Raw genomic sequence first — 19,496 nt, forward strand, 5'->3', positions numbered from 1 at the left:
ATTTTTTTTGGGCCTCAAAATGTCATAAAAAAAGGTCATAGTATAGTAAGGCATCAAAATCGGCCAAAAAAAGTCAATTTTTTTTTTACCTTAAAATGTCATTTAATTTAATCAACAAAACCATTTGAGCTTGGGAACCGAAAGAGCTGGCTCTTTTTAGTGAGTCGAGCCAAAAGTGCCGGTTTTCTAAAAAGTGCCAGAATTCCCATCACTATTAAATAAGGAGTGTCACGTAAAAATAAACGTTGTGGCACAGTTAAGGCAAACGCACTGAGGAGGGGGAGGAGGATGAAGGTCAGCGGACACAGTAAGAGCTGCATAGAATCAATATCACATCTCTTTTGTAGAGAAGACGACTCTGGAGGATCGTGTTCATCAGCATAAACGTAGGAAGTCCCTCAGTTTATTGATCGCTGACGTCAGAACTTGAGTGTGTGGGCCAGTACTTCGGGTCAAAACCTCCGGTGATCTAACAGCGACAGTGGAAGGAAGAGGAAAAAAATGTGTGTTTACAGGTTCATAAAGCGTTTTTTCTGTTATTTTAGAGTTTCACAATGTAAACAGTGAGGCTTTTATTTTGATACGTTAAATAAAGGAAGTAACTCTTCTTCGGCGGACCCGAACAGGAAATGCTAGCTACCAGCGTAAATTTCGATGCTAATGATTCTCCTGTAACGCTACTTATGATATGTCGGGATGATGTGACTGTGCGTATATTGTGGTTTCATATGTGTTAATAAGTTAAATGCAACGAGTTTGATAACTTTTGTGACGTTCGGATGTACTGATGAATGAATGAACGTGACGTCAGTCGTGTCAGCGCTAAACATGCCGGTTTATTGAATGTTTCTTCTCTGGTTTCTCTCTTTACTTCTAGTTTTACTCCGATTCAATGTTGTCCCTTAAAGTTTATGTTAACGCTGTTCAGCACAACACAGAACAGTACAGTGATGATGATCCTTATTCTGCTCATGTTGTGTCATATTAATCAGGGTGTTTTGTCTCATTACCTGATGTTGATGAATAGTTGTTTTGTTGTTGTTGTTGTTGTGATGCAGCCAAGGTGCCGTTCCCTCTGACTCTGAGGTTCAAGCCGATGTTACAGAGAGGGATCGACCTGCTGTCTCTGGACGCCTCCTGGTAAAAATCAGCCCTCAGCTCATTCACACACTTTCATTCTTCTGCATTTTGTTTTTGTTTATTCGTGTGTGTTTGTTTCATAATGTCCTCAACATCCAGGGTGAGTTCTGCATCCTGGTACTTCCTGAACGTGTTTGGACTGAGGAGCATGTACAGCCTCATACTGGGACAAGACAACGGTGAGTTTTCCAGTCCCGCTGACAGTCTCTGACCTTTGACCTCTGTTTTGTCATCTGTTTCCTGTTTGACATTTTTGGAGACATAGAAAACACTGAATGTTACACACAAAACCCGAGCAGTGGAATCACTGGACTTCATTCATTCACTGTTTGCATGTAACTCATAGCTGCTGACCAGTCGCGGATCATGCAGGACCAGATGACGGGTGCTGCCATGGCGATGCCCCCTGACCCCAACAAAGCTTTTAAGGTGAGATGTTAGTTAATCAGATCGTCATCGTCGTCTCATCAATCGAAATCTTCACCTTCATCTTGCACCAAAATATTCAAATTAGAAAAGAATGAACTGGATCAGGATGGAACCTGAACCTGGCTCTTGACAGATCCACTGACTCTCATCGAAGGCTGTGACTTAAATCTCCCTTGTTGGTTCATTTCAGAGTGAGTGGGAGGCGCTGGAGATCGTGGAACACAAGTGGGCCCTGGAGAACGTGGAGGAGGAGCTGATGTCCAGAGACCTCAACTTTGGAAACTTCTTCAGCCAGGACATCAAGTCCACCATGTTCTAGGACAACGTGGACCTGTGAGCTCTGCAGCATCTGTGAAAGGTTCTAGACCTCTGTCTTCACATCAGACTCTGTCCTGAAGGTCTGGGAACACGGGGTCCACAGGTGGTGTGATTGTTCTGGAACACGGTTCACACAAAATCTAGAAGTAAATAAATGAAGCTGTGTCTGAAATCGTCGCTGCCTCAGACGCTTCATTCACTCTCTGCCTCTGTATGAGCCTCCAGCAGAACAACATGTTCAGCCCAGCTGTTTTCCAAACAGTCTTCATCAGGAACCGTCTGAATAATGTTGCTCTTTCAGATAGATGCAGATTTTGTGTGTTCATTGTTCCAGAAGAGAGCGAGACTTTCTGAGCAGGCTTTTAAAATCCTCTTTGCTCTCCGGTGTGGAGACGGGTTTTAGAACAGTTCCCACATGTTCCAGAACAGCGTCTCCGATAAACCAGCAGATTCTGCACCAGGTCTTAGTGTCGCATCAGACGGATCCTGTCAGGAAGACGACGCGGGACAGGACGGTCAGAGGAGCTTTCAACGGCAGCAGGTGTTCGTCTTTTCATCCAACATTTTGCATGTACTTTTCTACTCTGAGCTCATCCTGATGCTGTTGTCCACAGCAGCTTGTCGTGCAACAGTTGAATAAAGTTGCCATTGTGACTAACTGGATTCCTCCCGTCTGTTGTCCAGCTTTTCACGGCTCAGATTTGACGCCCTTTCTCCATGAAACGCAGTGAGCTGGTGCCTCAGGTCACATGATTCTGTTTCAGTGGTGATGGGAAACATTTGTTTATGAGCACAGGGTGGAAGGAAATGGATTTTAACTTCACATTTTCAGGGTTAAAACATGAGGACATTTATTACATTTGTCAGGTGTGGACAGAAAATTTAACTCCAAAGTGAAAAAACTGACTCTCGTCTCGTGATAATAATCATCCTTTTTATTCATATCAAAAAAATTGAAAGTACAATAAAATATTTTCATCTGATATTTGACAGGGAAGACCAAAGAAAGAAATCGCCCCGAGCTTCCCTCCTGCTCCACCCAGGAATGATAATATTAATTATACATTTCTTACAATACAAAAATACTGTACACAGAGCCGGTTTAAAAATCACTGCGAGCTGAGTCTGAGCGCAGAGAGAAAACGTCGCCTGCGTCAGTCTCTCTGCACAAACCCGAACAGACTGAACAGCTTTCCTGTCCGTCAAACAACTTTATGCCTGAATACAAAGTTTATCTATAAATAGGAAAAATAAGCATCTTAATGTCCTGCACCGGTCGATCCATAAAATCATTCAAGAAAAAAAAAAACTGTAGTCATGTGACAGCTGAAATTAGTCCGATAAAAAAATAAATACTAGAGGAAAACAATCAAAATATACAAAGAAATATTAACTTATCATCCCTGGCAGCTTTGTTCAATATTAAATTATCTGTTTCTCTGTTATAAACACCCCTCCGACCCCCCCCCGGTCCCCCCACACCACTCCCTGCTCCTCTGTAATGGTTTTCTGTTCAAAGCTATTATACAACAAACCAGCTAATCTGCTATAAGTTCAATCAGCGACTGATTCAGGTTAATTCCGAATGAACTATTTAACGTGACTATAATATTTAATAGTTTTTACTGGTACAATGAAGTGTCAGTGTTTCAGAAGCTGGATTTTTAACTGCAGAATCAAACTACAGTTTTTCAAAATGTCTGAATTTTGAAAAAGGTGTAAGATGTAGAAATTCATCAAATTAGAATTTAAATGTTTATATCAACGAAAAATGTTTTAAATGTTCTTCTTTCTTGTCTTTAGATGATGAATCGTTTAATCTTCATCATTTAATTTTAAAATGGAATCATCAAATTCTGTTCAGCTACATTTGAAGTTAACTGTGAAAAGGTTAAATCAGACTCTGATGTTTTCCAGTCTCTTTACTTCCTGCTTCAACATGAACCGTTCCCATTTTGTGCAGAGTTAAATTCTCATCCACCTAAAATGTCTGAGGTTTGGAGACGTAACGAAGTGGAAAGTGAAAATGTTGAAGCAGGAAACGAAGCGTCAGACGATGAAATGTAAAAACTATCAAATCCAGGGTTTTACTCAGGAAACTGCTGAACAGACTCTGTCTTGTGATCAGTTTATTAGGTAGATGATCACTTAAACAACAGACACAAATATAGTGTATAGTGTATGGCAGTTACTGAAGGCTAATGCTAACTAATTAATTAAATTAATTAATGAAATTTATTTTTTCATGACGCTACAGAGACGCTGAAATTTAAAAACCTTTTCAAATAAATTTTTAATATTTTAAAATATTTAAAAATTATAAATTGATCATTTTAAAGGCAACAGAAATATTTTTTCCTTTTGACAGTTTTGAAACTGGTCAGTTAAACTGTTCTGTTCCCTCCCTGCAGTGCTGAGTCCGATCAAACTACCTGAGTATCGTGGATCCGTTTCAGCTCATCAGTAAATAAAGTTCAAGTGTCGCTGAAAAATAAAAAAGGCTGATGTTCTGATGAAGTAACAACCAAATTACTGTAAAGTAAAATCAAACTAAAACTTTAGCGTTCCTTCAGTCTGTTTCCATGGTGACATAGGAGGCAGTACCTAGCTCTGCGCTGTCATCTTTGCAGGAAGTGATGTCGTTGGCAGGCTGGGTGGAGGAGGCGGGGCTTGTGTTGGGGGCGGGCAGAGTGGGTTTTCTGATTTTGTCTTGTCGGTGGTAGAACAGGACGTAGGCAGCGTTGGTCTGCAGGACAGAGGACAGATGTTACAGATGTTACAGGACTCACACCACTTCAAACAGCTGGCAGGTGTGAGGCCTGCTTACTGGCTGAAGTGGATCACTCCTGTTTCAGAGTTCATACGAGCATCTGACTGTGAACCTTTGATCCTGATTTAGTTTTATTGCTGACTGAGGAAACGATCTGTTCATGTGGATTATTTAACGGGAGATTTCAGCTTTGAATGAATCATCTTTTACAGCGACTGAAGCCGAGAAGAAGTTTTTCCTTTGAGATGCTACAGAAAACATGTGACATGACACAACAAATCAAAATGAGTTCGCAGATCAGCTGACGAGGGTCTGGGTTTGATCACATTTCAGACCGACTGCACGGCGTCTGAACAGCTACATCAGCTACGCGTCGGACACTCACCACGATCTGGTCCTCTGTGGCGAAGGTCACTTTGCTGTCGTCAAAGTAATACCACTGACCGTTATCCTTGTTCTTCGCATAGCTGGTGTCTGGAGGAACACACACACACACACACACACACACACACACACACACGTGATTTAATTTTACATTACATTATAAAAAGCAGCACTACATGTACATACAATACACAATATAAATTATATATATATGAATATACTAATCATTAGTGTGTGTGTATAAAAATATAAATACATGTATCTATATACGTGTTTATACACACACACATATAGACAGATATAAAAGAGCCTTACAATGTCCATCTCTGAGCCCTCCATAGTGATTGGACACGGCAATGAGGTCATAGCAGCTCGGAGGCTCCCCATTGGACAGATTTTTCCTCAGGAGGCAGCTGGAGAAGTCCAGGTCTCTGCAACAACAGCAGCAGCAGCACACAGCTGAGTTTCAGTGATAAAACATCTGAGCTGAACATCAACAGGTTTAAACTCTGACACCTCGAGAAGCAGCTGATGACAGAGCAACAGCCCCGAAGAGTCCGGCCCTGCTGTGTGTGTGTGTGTGTGTGCGTGTGTGTGTGTGTGCGTGTGTGTGTGTGTGCGTGTGCGTGTGTGTGTGCGTGTGTACCTGAGGGGAAAATCCACGATGCTGTCAAGTTTCTCTCTGGTGAACTTGGTGTACGAGAACCTCTTGAGGTGGATGATGAGAACCTCCGGCAGAGACCAGAGGTCCAGCTTCTTAGTGGCCAGCTGGTGCTTCTTACACACCGGGCAGTACCTGCAAACACACACACACACATCATCATCATCATCATCATACACCTTCCTCACCTGTTCTTCATCAGGAGAGGACGAGTGTGTGCGAGTGTTACCATGGATTCTCCTCCTCCAGTGTTTCCACGGTGGTGAACAGCTCGATACACTCCTGCAGCTGAACCGTGGTCTGCTGCTGAGGAACCTCCATACTCGCATGTTTGACGTATTTCTACAGGAACAAAACCAGAGGAGAGTCAGTAAGAAACGGAGAATCTAAACACGTTTACGTTCCATTATAGCCAGTAAACTGAAGAACCGCCCAGACATGAGGAAACACCGAAATAAAAACTCTGACATTCATAATACATTATATCGTAGGTTGATTATAAAAAATCTTAGAAAGTCCAACACGAGTTTTACTTTAATCTGAGAGTTCTGATATTCATCTAACCCACAGCCCGAAGAACCAGCGTAAGATGAGTGGAAACATCAGATTAAAGAGCAGCTCTGAAATGGTCACATGGTCACATGGTCACATGATCACATGATCACACGGTCACACTGACCTCGGCTTCATTTTCGTTGTAGAATCTCTTCTTCATCTCTGGGTCCCAGTCGATGGCCACATAAGGCTGAGCTGCAGAGGGAGGCGGAGCCACAGAGACAACACTCAGTGACAATGAACACAGACTTTTAATCTGAAAGTCTTGATTTGTGTGTGTGTGTGTGTACAGACGTACAGCTGAAGGACACAGCGCTCCCTCCCTCTCCCATCCCTCTCTCGGTCGTCCCGTTGGAGTTCACCGCCTGAATAGTGAACAAACTCTTCCTCCTCTTCCGACACGCCCTCCTCTTCACTGGCTGCTCATTGGCTGGCGGGCTGGGAGAACACGCCTCCTCCTGCTTGTCTTCCTCTTTTTCTTCCTCTGTGGTCTCACGGGGCTGCGGCGCCTGCTCTGCCGATTGTTCTGAGCCGGGGTCGGAGGTCCTGCTCGAGTCCCCGCAGGTGTGCCCGTCATCGGCGCTGCAGAGGGGCTCGGCCTGGCTCTGCGTCCCGTTACTGGTCTCCGTATCACCGTGGTCCAGTGAGGGCTGCGTGTGGTTGAGATCAGGGAGGGGCGTGGCGGTGGCGTCTGGTTGGCTGTTTGCGGACACGTCACCGCCACAGGGTTCTGTCTGAGAGGCTCCGGCTGCCTCTGCGTCCTCCTGCTGCTCATCTGAGAAAACAACACGTAACCAATCAGAAGCTTCGATGTGCAGAGTAACTTATGACAGTCATTCTCAAATAGTGGGGCGCGCGGTGCGATGCCGGGGGGGGGGGGGGGGGGGGGGGGCGCGTGTGACCCCGGCATCGCACCGCTGAGACGGAGATAATGAGACAAACCACAGACACCGGAAACGTTTGGCTTCACTGTGACTACGGTGGGAGACGAGCAGAGACCGGTGTGTTTATTATCTATTTATAATCGCGACAGGGCGCGAAATGTCTTCTGCTTCTTCCTGGGGAGCGTAACAGAATATAAATGAGAAGCACTGACTTACGACCATGAATAATATAACAAAGAGAATAAATGTTTTCCTCTGAGAAGCTGGAGACTGGGACTTTTTCTTCCTCTGGAGTGGGCCTGCACGGCCTGCACGATAGGAGCGATGTGCGACACGAAAGAAAATATTTAACTACAACGATTATTAAGTCATAATTCATGGATTGTTAGAGTGGGTTATGGGACAGATATTATGTAATATTTATTCATATTTTAATTTGAAGGACGAGCTCAACATCAATAATCAATAAATAACAATGTATGTGCACACACGTGTCTGTGAACGCGCATCGGGTGGGAACTCGCTGTGCGCAGAGAGCAGCAGTGAACTGTAAATAATAAATAACATAAGGCTGTTTAGTTTGTTAAGTTTTAACAAACAGCCCCGCCCTCCTGATATAATGGTAGGGGAAACACTGCTCTGATAATTATTGATAATTTCACGTGCACCAAATACACTGACCGACAGCGAGACGCAGCCTGCGGCAGAAACAGTGCAGTCTGACCCGGTGGATGCACGGCCCACGTGTGCAGGGCTGCATCTGATTGGCCAAATGTCAGCACGAGCGTGAAAGCATGGCACATGTAAACAAAACTTTTCAGATTTCAGACCAGCCTCTGCGATGTGTTCATCACGCACGTTCACATCGCGATGACGATGGAAACAGGATTACTCGTGCAGGCCGACTCTGGAGCATCGACCAATCAGAGCTCTTGTCTTACACTCTGAGTAAATGCAGAACGTGCGGCGTCAGATTTGTACCTGAACACGTGTGAAGGTGTGAGTGCTGTTCTGTAACACGTGCCCTGAACTCTGCACCGACACGAATCAGCCTTTTCATGATTGTTATAACTGAAGTGAAGCTTTAGCTGCAGGAGGAGACGATACCGTCGCTGATGCCGTTGGTCTGAGTCTTGTACAGCTCCTCTTCATCGTCGTCTTCCTCCTCCTCTTCCTCCAACTCCTCAGAAGGGTCGGGAGATCGCACGTAGCGCCTGCTCGCGCGCGCACACACACATGTTAACGATTAAAACCTTCTGTGCTGCATCGAAACCACTTTAACAACTTTATGCTCAAAAACACATGAAGCCTGTTTATCCTCCGGCTGAAATCTGTTCATTCTCATTTGTTAATAAATCAACTTTATATCACATAATATGTTTAAAAACATTCTAATCTTAGAGCTTAAAGCATTTTAACGTTACTAAAAAACAGAATGGTGTGTGTGTGTGTTTATGTGTGTGCGCTCACGCTAGCCGCTGCAGGAACAGGTCGTACAGCGCCTCCTGGCTGCAGCTGCTGCGCGGCACACCGAGCAGCAGCGGGTGTCCGAACAGCGACGTGCCGTACGCGCTGCTGCCCGAGCCGTAGTCTCTGTAGTGAGAGCGCTCCCTCAGGTAAAGGGCGAGCAGCACCTGCTCCTCCTGCTGCTCCTCCTGCACGCCCAGCTCGTACCTGAACACACGCGCACACACGCACGCACGTTAGACAGCAGGTCGGCTTCAGACGCCTCTGGAATGAATCGGTGCGGGTTACAGCGCCTCAGTTAAACCCCACGGTCTCAGAGCAGCACACACTGATGTGTTCTTACACAAAGATGTCGTCTCGGTCCAGAATGCAGCTCAGAGATTCATCAGCGTTGTAGATTTTATAGAAACGATGGTTGAAAACATCAGCTACCACCATCTGAAACACACACACACACACACACACACACACACACACACACACACAACACACAGACACACACACGTTACTTATATAAAGCAACTCTTGACTTTATAAAGCGAGTCTGTGTGTAACATCACTAGTGGTGGAATGTAACAAAGTATTTGTACTTCGTTACTGTACTTAAGTATTTTTACGTATCTGTACTTTACGTAAGTAAAAATAATAATACATCCTTCTGATTTTACTCCGTTACATTTTGCAGCAGTTATCTGTTCTTTCTACTCCACTACATTTCTACTATTTATGCCGTTACTCGTTACATGTTATGAACATAATTTCCAAAATCTTGAATGAAAAAAAAAGACTGATTGCGTTGAGGCGTTGTTTGCCATTGCCGACCAATCAGGTGGCTCTATTGCCTCCAATGACGGCAGGGCGCGTGCATTTGGCAGCAGCACGAGCTGGTGGACTGGCCTGATTCCGGCGAGAAGAAACGACATGAAACATCAACATGGACCCGGAGCTGAGCCTGAGCTGAGCCTGAGCTGAGCCTGAGCCTGAGCCCTGCAGCTCAGAGTCAGGCAGCCATCTTTGTCCGTATTTAAGCAGGTGTTGTACAGTTGCTTGTGAGCAGTGACACAGGCAGAGGCATAAATCAGTATATCTACGCTCTTTATCAAAATGTGGGGGCGCGGTACGTTAAGAGTACTGGACTTTGGACCGGCCTGAGATCGGAGGGTCGTGGGTTCGATCCCTCGACCAAGCGTAAAAAAACGGATACGGTGGTGGCGAAGGAGACGCGCCTCCCCTGCCTCTGCGACCATGGCTGTGGTGCCCCTGAGCAAGGCACCGATTCACCCCATGAAGAGGAGAGTGGTTCAGAGTATGTAGGTGTCCCGATTAAAGAACACGCCAGACGTCCAGCTGAGTTAGTCCATTTATTTCTGCGCATCCTTCAATGTGTGTGTATGTGTGAACGAGTGAGTGAGTGAGTGGTCTGAAACGACAATATATAGTGAATACAGTTCAATATTTCTAACTTATGTAAATAAAACATATGCCAGGACGGTAAACGCAAACTAAGCATGTCAGCGTTACGAACAAGCTAACATGTAGCCTCTTACGGCTCATAGGCTAACTTAGCCGTTAGCAACAGGCTACTAAGCAATGAAAATGACTCCAGATGTGAACCTTACACCCACCTTTAAGCAGGTACGCACTAAAACAGTACAGGGACACACACCGGAAGTTAACGAGCGACACCGCTGACGGTAACAGCCGCTCGGGCAAAGGAAAAAGAACTGGTGTCCCTACAGCCGCGATCGAGGTGCCTTCACCGTCAGTTGGGAAATTACAACTTCGCTTTGCATTCAACGGAATAGGAAAGGTAAGTGAACTAACAAAGTACAAATACAACTGTATGTAAATGGGCTTTCTAACACCCCAGCTCCCCGGGCGCCTCACCAGGCAGCCCCCTGCCCCAGCGTCTCCAGTGCATGTGCATGCTTGTGTGTGTGTTTCGTTCACTTGGTGTGGGTAAAATGCAGAGTAATTTCCCCAGGAGGGATCAATAAAGTCATTTTTTAAAAAATGGCACAGTCCCGACACTGAGACAACCCACTGCGTGAGTACTTTTACTAAGTAAGTGTTTTGCAGGATATTTGTACTTTTACTTAAGTAATAATCTTCAGTACTTCCTCCACGACTGAACATCACCACTGCACACATTTTATTTAGCTCCTCCATTTCCCTATAACTACAACATGTTTTCCACATTCACAAATTTGAATTTCAGAATTTATTTATGAAAGAGTGAAACACAAGCACTAAATCTTACTGAGCTTTACAGGAGCCCTGACATGTGGCTGTCATTTCACAACTGTAAGCATCTCACACACACACACACACACACACACACAGACACACACACACACACACACACTGACCTGTGTGGGAGGTACGCTGGTCATCTCTGACAGAGCAGAGCAGAGGTCAGACACTTTTCCTGCTTTAGGAACCACAACACGATGCTGCAGACACAAACACACGGGAACATTTTATTCATGATGCTGTGAGAAAATATGTGATTCAAGTCTAAAACAGTCACAATAAAACTACAGGACAGATCAGATCAGGCTCTGGGTCTCTGTAAAGCGCTTTGAGACAATTTTGATTGTGGAAGGCGCTATATAAATAAAATTGAATTGAATTGAATTGAATTGAATAGATCAGAAAGAACCAGTCACCTGAACAGGTTTGGCGTATGGGTCCAGAGACACGAAGAAGACCTCCATCACACGCTCCTTGCTGACAGGAAGTGGGACGCTCAGGTAGCAGAAGGGGTCAAAGGTCACAGAGACCTTGTGGCACTCAGGACAGACGAGCGTGGACTTGAAGAGGCCGTGAAATGTGTCAACAATCACAGAGTCGTTCCGCCGCCGGTGGTTACGCCACGCCTCCTCCGCCACTTCCTGTGGGACAGGAAGGAGAAAAGTGAAGAATCAGAACAACATTTAACAGTTAATTAGTTTGTTTGGAGCTTAAAAGAAGCTGAGCACGTGCACCGATCGTTCAGGTGAATCTGGAGCAGCTCACCTGGTCAGGTCGTCCATCAGCGTCCCGCAGCTCGATGTACTCTTTGTTTTTGACTCGGTTCAGGTCTTCGTGCAGCCCGTCCAGCAGGAAGGACAGCAGCTCCTGACTGTCGTGCTGCTGGTAACCCAGAAACTGAGACGCAAAGTGGCCCACCTTCGTCTGCGAGCACACACACACACACACACACTCTCAGGCTCAGGACAACTCAAATCATCTTTGCTGTCATGTCTCACTGTTTTAAATGAACTGAGACCGTGTGATTATTGTGGCTGCGAGCTCACTGGTTCCCACTGAATCTTCCTCACAGATTTACAGTTTAACAAACAGGAGGAAACTATGTTCAGCAGCGATTCATCCACATTTAGTGTGAATTTCCTCATCCACTGTGAAAGCAGGACGAAGCTTTGTCAGCAGAGATCTGTAGTTTTGGTTCTCCACCCTCACACTTCAGGCTTCACGGCTCAGAAATCCTCAGAGAGAAGGTGTGACAGCTGTTTTCACTCCACTCGTTCAGCTCGGAGTCGTGCTCTGTCTCCTCTGTCAGTCAGGAGTCTCTGTGGTTTGGAGTTCAGTTTCACTCCTCTGTTCCTGTTCTGAGCTTCATCTTACAGACAGCAGCCTGACTGATCTCTGATCTGTGATACCCCGACACGCAGAGCCGCAGGCCTAAGTCTTGTTTCCTGTTTTTAGAGAAGTGTTCCCAACTGGTCCAAACTTTATATCAGAAAAATAAACCAAGTACAACTCAAACCCTTTCAGTGTGATTCAGGACTCACAGACCACTAACTCAGCTTAACATCTTGGTACCTTGAAGACGCGCGGCACCACGGAGTAATGCCTCCCCGACCACATCTGTTTGATGACGTCGGCGTAGGCCTCCGCGATCTCTCCCTTCATACCCAGAGGGTTGGTGAAGTTCAACTCGTCCACGTAGAGGCTCTGAAGAAAGTACTCCGTCAGGGGAGGCGTGTTACTCAGACACTGCAGAGACACAGAGGGAGACAGAGGACAGTGTAAGACACCTGGACCTGTTACCTGACAAAACACGTCTAATGGATGAATTAGGGTTCTAAATGAAAATTGATAAATGGCTGTGAAGGAAACTGAAACGTGGGCAGCGTTCGATCGGCGTCTGAGGGGAAATCTGAGCAGCAGGACGGACACCAACACCCACCAGGTGTTAATTATGCACTGAGCATGATACCTGGAATCCTGTTCACGTCCAATTAGAAAACTTCAAAGATGCATGAATGTCAGCCAGAAAATAAAAACCAAAGCCAAACCAAAACTATTTTACATACACAGACATTTGTTCAGATGTGTGTGTGTGTGTACAGACCTGCAGAGCAGAGTTCATGAAGCAGGTGTTGCCCAGGTTGGTGAGGCCGCAGACCCCAGGCTGTCCTCGGTACGGGTCCTGCTCCTCCACAGAGTTCCTCCTGCAGAATGAGACAGGACGGTTCAGGGTTCACAGCACGTTCACATGGAAACAGGAGGAGGACGTGAAGACAGGTGAGCAGAGTTTAGAAAGAAAAATAAAGTTTGTAATGCAGCATCTTTGCCATGATCATGTCCTGTGATTTCACTGCCGTTAAACTGTCGTCAGGACCAAAGCGAGTTGAACTTAACTCAGCAACTTGTCAACAACTTGGACAAAACCCCGACCAACACCTGAGCATTTTTTATAGCAGAGGCCCCTCACCTGAAAAACATGGCCTCCACTAACATCGTGCTTTTATGTGGAATATATTTTCATAGGTCTGAACAGTTACATGGAGGAACTATTGATACCAATATCAATATCTGAGAGCTGACAATTTCAATAAAATCATCTTCAGTTAAACATTAAACTGCCGTGGCCCTGATTCTCCAAACAGGATGAGATGAAATCAAAGGAGGAGGATAAAACAAAAACGGAGCAAGGAGCAAAAAAAAGGAAAAGAAAAAGAAAAGGCAAGAAGAGCAGGAGAGAGCGAGACAGAGGGAGAGGTTTTCAGAGGAAACAAAACTGAAAGCAACGTCGAGACAAGGAAAGACAGGTAGAACAAGAGAGTTTCACCAGACAGGAAGGAACAAGGGAGGGGACAAAGAAAGAGAAGAAGGAAAACAGAGAGAAAGGAAAGGAAAGGACAGAGAGTGTGAGATCTAAAAACATGAAAACAGACAGAAAACACAAAGATTAAAACCCAGAGAGAGAGAGTGTTCTTACATGATCTGAGGTCTGGAGCTCGGCCAGGTGCCGTCAGCATTCCTCGTCTCCATAATCACCGTCTGACACACACACACACACACACACACACAGGCATGTTCCAGCTTATCTCTGAGGTGGACAGGTTGTTTTTGCTATGAGGAAGTGAGCGGTTGTAAAGAAAAGTTTACTGAGTCACAGCAGCGTCTGCCTGAACTGATCCACGGATCACATGATGTGTGTTAAACCGTGTGGGTGAGTCCTCACCATCCCTGAGCTCAGACACGCGTCCAGCACGCTCACGTGGACGTTCCTGAGACGCTCGCAGTTACTGTCCGAACTCTTCATCCAAAGACGACACTCTGAGCCGGGAGGCACCGAGAAGGCCTCGCACATCGCTCTCTGGATCGACTCTACACACACAGAAAACACACACACGGAAAACACACATGTGAAACACACACACGGAAAACACACACAGGGAAAACACACAGTTTAAAAAAGATTCCAGTTCTTGGAAGAAGTGAATCTTCCTCTCTGAGCAAACATGGGAGGGTAAAATCTTTGATCGGTTGGTTTTCTGATATTTATAGAAACTGTTATAACTGATTGATCTGAGTTTTCAGTGAAGGATGATGAAGCTACATGAGCAGCATGTGAACAGCGCGGCTGCAGGGATGAGGGCGCCAACACGTCCAAACATCACCACAATTATCAGCTGGATTTCCATGAAATTTTGTGCCGACATTCATGACACTCAGAGGATGAATCGAAATCAATCCCTGGGATTTTTCTTCAGCAGCAGCAGTTTCAGTTTGTGTGATACTTTGGTTTGTCCCAGCCTCACAGAGCAGCTGCAGACTCTCAGTCCTGTCTCACTGTTTCCATATTGACATAATTAGTCCAACCATGAATCCAGACCCCAAAGATATTTGGTTTAATATTACAAAAGATTAATTAATCAATTATCTAAATAGCTGCATATTAATATTCTGTCAGTGGACCAGTTGCTGTGGTTCAGGGTCACAGCCCTCGACTGTCTGGTTGATGATATGAAATCCAGTTCAGCAGGATTTACTGGACGTTTGAAACTGTTTCAGAGTTTTCACTTTCAAATCAGTTGTTTTAGATAAAAAGGTTAAAAATGGCTCAGTTGTCGTGAACAATGACAAACGGACAAAACGTCACACACACACACACACACACACACACACACTCACGTATGCTGTCGGCGCGGCTGAACTGTGCGGTGATGACGTTCTCCATGTTGCTATGGAGACAGAGGAAGATCTCAACAGGGTAAACCTCCACCTTCAGAGTGCTGGGCAAGTCCACCACCTGGGACACACACACACACACACACACAGCTGCTGTTAAAGTGTCTAAAGATCAAAGGTCACCAGCTGCGTGTCTCTGGCGTGTGCTGGTGTTACCTTGCGCTCTAGCGGCGGATGACCGTCCACCATGCCGTACCAGGCCAGCAGCTTGTGCCAGGCCTCAGCCGGCACCAACACGAAGTCTTCGTTCTCCACCAGACGCTCCTTCAGGTGATACGAGTCCAGATCTGAAAACAGGAGACACTCTGCTGATTTCTGACCTTTGACAGAACAGTGTCACTGTTTTAAAGCTGAAGCTGCACAGATCTGATCCTCTGTGCTGCCAGTGCCTCAGAACCTCTGCTGAAGGTTAAATTATTCGTGTTAGCAGCTTCAGCTAATATCAGCTAACCAGGATCTAGTTCAGTGTGGATCAGGTGGATGTCCCAGACCATAACAGGACAGTTTTCCCAAACCTGTCTTTAAAACAAACATCAATCCTTCGTAAGTGAAGAGGATTTAAATGTTTTTGTTTGAAGTGCTGTTTTCAGATGTTTGCTGCGGTAAAGGGTCAGAAATCAGAACAGACGACAGAATCATGACGTGATGGAGAAGAGCTGAGATCAGAGCTGTGCAGACGCGTGGAGACGAAGAAGAAGGGGCGTGTTGTTCATGGGAAGTGTTCAGCATCTGAGGCGTGGACGTGATGAAACGTGGCGAAGCGTTACTGACCCTCGAACAGCTCGGTGTTGTCGATCTGACCCGGGAAGGACGACGAGTTCTGGTCTCCGGTCTCCACAAACTCCTTCCACTGCTCGAACCAGCGATGCTCCACCACATACCTGCAACACACACACACACACACAAATTATTACAACACTCATTCAACTGTATCATCAGTCAACAGTTAGCTGATTAATCGATTGGTCAATCGACAGAAAAATCACCTGCAACCATTTTCATAACTCATCAGTCATTTCAACTGTTTTTCAGCAGCTTCTTAAACGTGAGGTTTTTCTGTGCGTTTGCTTTATATCATCATGAACTGAAGGTTTTTGTGCTACGAGCTGCTCAGTAAAAATTTAAATGCTCAATCAATAATAAAAATAACGTTAGTTGCTGTAATAGTCAGAACTACAGTGATGTTGATATAATTGTCATTCAGCCTTATATGAAACTCAGAACTACAGACTGGGACAGACCCAGTAATAGATGTGGAACCAAAACTAAACTCAGCTTAAACCACAATAAAACAAGAACAGGAAACTTTCCAACCACAGCAGCAAATAATGTGAAAACTCAGCAGCGTCTGTCAGAGACAGAAAGACATGAAGCTGCTTCACAGCGAGCGAGAGACGCTGTTTCAACCAACTACAGGGAAATACCCTCCGGACTCCGGTGCTGTGACTCTGGTACTCTGTACTGCAGTGCTGACCCAAAGAGGGACATTCATCAGCTGTCAGACGTCTGTCCTTTGTGGTTAATGTTGTAAATCAATGAGCAGGACTCACTAATGGTCATACTGGACATTAATATGATTTTTCTGTTTTCTTCGTCCTCTATGACAGTAAACTGGACTTTTGGGTATTGAACCATCAAACGAAAGAAATCTGAGGACATTTTCTCTACCATTTTCTGACATGGACAAAATAACAAATGAATTCATAATGAAAATAATCACTAATTGCAGCCCTACCTCAAGGTTTAAATTTACAGCAGGTTAGATGATGGAAACTCAGCTCTTCATGTCCACTCATAAGAATACTGGGTGTGGGTTTTATTCCAGCTGAATGCTCCAACTGTCAGAAACGTTTCTGAGCAGCTGTCAGAGGTGAATCTGGGATGATCCAAAACCAAACCTAAACCGTTAACACCAGAAAAACCACCACAACACACCGGTCACACGCACACAGAGGGTCAAACTGATCCTATCTCTGAACCAGTTCAGCACTGGGTGTCACCACATGACCATCCCACAGGTTTGGTTTTCATTTTCGTTATTACACTTCCTTTGCTTCCCTGAGAGTCTGTGTCAAACTCCTTCACTGATCCTTGAACAACCTCTTTCCTCTGTCCTGCTTTTAAGCCCTGTTCAGTCAGTTCTGGGTCTCATTATTCTTTTATTACACTTCGACAGACAGACAGCCACTTCGCTTCCATTTTGCTTCCTTTCGCCTTAAAAATTTAAAAACTAACAGCCTTTTTGTTGTGACTAACAATCTGTCTATCGTTCCATCTGTGTCTGGTTTCCTGTAACTGCAGAGCATTTGTCTGAAAGCAAAAGCACCAAATCAAACCTGGTTCGAGTTTTTACTGTGACACACTGATGTGTTTGTGGTTCCTGACCCACTCTGTCATTTACTAAAGTGCTGACAGTGAACAGAAACTAACTGTTGTGTCCCAGTGAAACCCGCCCGGTAACGGTGCTGCAGAATCTGGCTGAGCGTGTTTCTACCTGACAACGTCCAGGTGACAACACAGACATCGCTTCGGTCTGTCCTCAGTGGAAAACACTGCAGGACAAAACAGACTGCAGCTGTTTCAGCTGTGAGCTGTCACAGCTAAAACAGCTCTCATCACAACTTCATTCGGCCCATGTATGTATAGTTACTTCTTTTAGCCAATTAACAGCTCAAAATTCTTCAGTTTTCTACCGAAAAAGACAAAGAAAAGACGCAAATTCTCATGAATGAGAATCTGGGCCCAAGAGACTGTACCATAAACACAGGAAAGTGACGTGACGCGCTGGGTTTTCCCTTTTCTTGAATCATCACCACATTAATCACCTTAAGGGCCCCGGGGCAAAAATGTATTGTTGGGCCCTTGCTGACCGCAATTATACATTTTAGTTTCGTAATTTCCCCGGGCATCCAGAAACCTACCATCACTCCAGAAATGAACTGGCAAATCATTTGATAACTGATTAATTATTTAAGTCTTTATTAAAGGGAAAAAATAAACACTTATTCCAGCCTAAGAAATGTGAATATTTTCTATTTTTCCCAGTTTTCTGACACTTAACAAGACTTAAATACAACATTTTTGTATTTTTAACAACTTGTAAGACAAAACACGACATTACAATGTGTTCATTTGGCCATTTTTCACTATTTTGGACGTCTTATAAAAGAACAATCAATTATTAAAGAAATTAAAATGTTTTCAGTGGTTTAATTACACACAGAAGACAAAACTATTACAACCCCACATAAAAACATTTCTTATCATTAAACAGCCGCTGCATACACAGTCCACTGCTGCACCAGTCGAAACTGTAGTTTATAGAAATGTGCAGGGTTTCCGCGGGATTCACCAAGTTAAACCTTTTCATACCTTCTGTGGTCTTTTTTGATAACTGATTTGAAGTGTTTTCGTAGAATCTATTCAAGACCTGCAAGACCCCTGTGTTCCAGCCCTAATCCACTAATTGGTTAATTAATTAGGATTTCAAATGTCTCAAATGTGAAACTGTGATTACGTGAGACGGATAAACTGGGCCTAAGCGCAACCTGAAACGTGCTGTAAGTATTTACCCACAGACCCAATCCCAGATCTACGAGTGCACCCTGAACGTCTCTCTACAGCTGGTTGACTGGCTAAGGTTAGCAGCGTCGGCTAACGGTCCGTACACCGTCTGCCTGGTTCGCTGGAGCTAACACGGCGGCTAACGCCCAACACCGAGCCGTTAAACCGCCCCAACAGACTCACGCCGACACACAAACGACCTGACCCTGTCGTTAAACCCGTTAATAACCGTTAGGTAACCGTGTGATGCTAACAGCTAGCCCCGTCTCTGTGTGTGTGTGTGTGTGTGTGTGTATGTGTATGTGTGTGTGTGGCGGGCGGACTCTCACCAACTGTCCCCAGCGCGGAGCTCACACTCCCGCAGCAAAGATTCGATCTCCCGCCGCTGGGTCTCCAGGCCCGGAGGCTCCGCGGCGGAACAGCGGCTGTTGGCCGTCATGATGCTAATCAATCACTCATAAATGTCGGAACTGTTGATTATATTAAACAGAGCCCGGAAACGAAAGGCAGAAGTCAGCCGCCGCATTGATCAACCGATAAACGGGGAAGCTGCACGGAGCTGTGTTTGCGGAAGTAGGAAATGTTTCAGACTCTGACGATGACGACTTCCGGAGTCAGCCCCCCCCCCCTCCCCTCCCGTGTCTCCGCTAGAGGGCGTTATTCCGACAGAAGCGCTATAGAGCAGTAACTAACCATTAATGAGAACTTTTGGGTTGCCAGTTGCTGATTATGGGAAATCCAACTTTGTCTATTTAGCTCTTTAGTCCATTAGAGAAACCTACGAGAGAGAAAAAGACAAAGCAATTAACCACATACAATAATAAAACTCTGTAGAACTGAT

General features: G+C 45.1%; 2 protein-coding genes across 3 annotated transcripts in view; one reads left to right on the plus strand and one right to left on the minus strand.

Moving 5' to 3' along the window:
• Nucleotides 1–2,545, plus strand: part of zgc:86609 (TMCO1/EMC3 family protein) — a 34,888-nt gene extending 32,343 nt beyond the window's left edge. For both annotated transcript variants that reach the window (XM_041047675.1, XM_041047667.1), the window contains exons 6-9: nt 1,059–1,140; nt 1,240–1,319; nt 1,487–1,569; nt 1,760–2,545. In XM_041047675.1, coding sequence (XP_040903609.1) covers nt 1,059–1,140; nt 1,240–1,319; nt 1,487–1,569; nt 1,760–1,888 — 374 coding nt within the window. In that variant the 3' untranslated portion in view covers nt 1,889–2,545. The remainder of the gene's footprint in view (nt 1–1,058; nt 1,141–1,239; nt 1,320–1,486; nt 1,570–1,759) is intronic.
• A 256-nt stretch (nt 2,546–2,801) lies between these two features.
• Nucleotides 2,802–19,216, minus strand: usp11 (ubiquitin specific peptidase 11). The gene is made up of 21 exons (XM_041047656.1): nt 18,985–19,216; nt 15,863–15,972; nt 15,248–15,378; nt 15,035–15,152; nt 14,082–14,227; nt 13,836–13,897; nt 12,966–13,065; nt 12,434–12,607; nt 11,627–11,785; nt 11,278–11,502; nt 10,978–11,061; nt 8,952–9,046; nt 8,612–8,815; nt 8,249–8,355; nt 6,556–7,032; nt 6,382–6,452; nt 5,932–6,044; nt 5,688–5,837; nt 5,357–5,472; nt 5,043–5,131; nt 2,802–4,633 (listed from the first exon to the last, which is right to left on the minus strand). The coding sequence occupies exons 1-21, from the start codon at nt 19,092–19,094 to the stop codon at nt 4,457–4,459; spliced, it is 3,018 nt and encodes a 1,005-aa protein (XP_040903590.1). The 5' UTR covers nt 19,095–19,216; the 3' UTR covers nt 2,802–4,456.
• Nucleotides 19,217–19,496: the final 280 nt, after the last annotated feature.

Source organism: Toxotes jaculatrix, chromosome 2 (assembly GCF_017976425.1).
Source record: "Toxotes jaculatrix isolate fToxJac2 chromosome 2, fToxJac2.pri, whole genome shotgun sequence".
Classification (NCBI taxonomy): domain Eukaryota; kingdom Metazoa; phylum Chordata; class Actinopteri; family Toxotidae; genus Toxotes; species Toxotes jaculatrix.

Coding starts and splice junctions, on each gene's coding strand:
- usp11 (XM_041047656.1), bottom strand. CDS start 19,094: ATGACGGCCAACAGCCGCTGTTCCGCCGCGGAGCCTCCGGGCCTGGAG. Junction 13,898..14,081: donor CGTGTCTGAGCTCAGGGATG/GTGAGGACTCAC, acceptor TGTGTGTGTCAG/ACGGTGATTATGGAGACGAG. Junction 11,786..12,433: donor TGGTGCCGCGCGTCTTCAAG/GTACCAAGATGT, acceptor GTGTGCTCGCAG/ACGAAGGTGGGCCACTTTGC.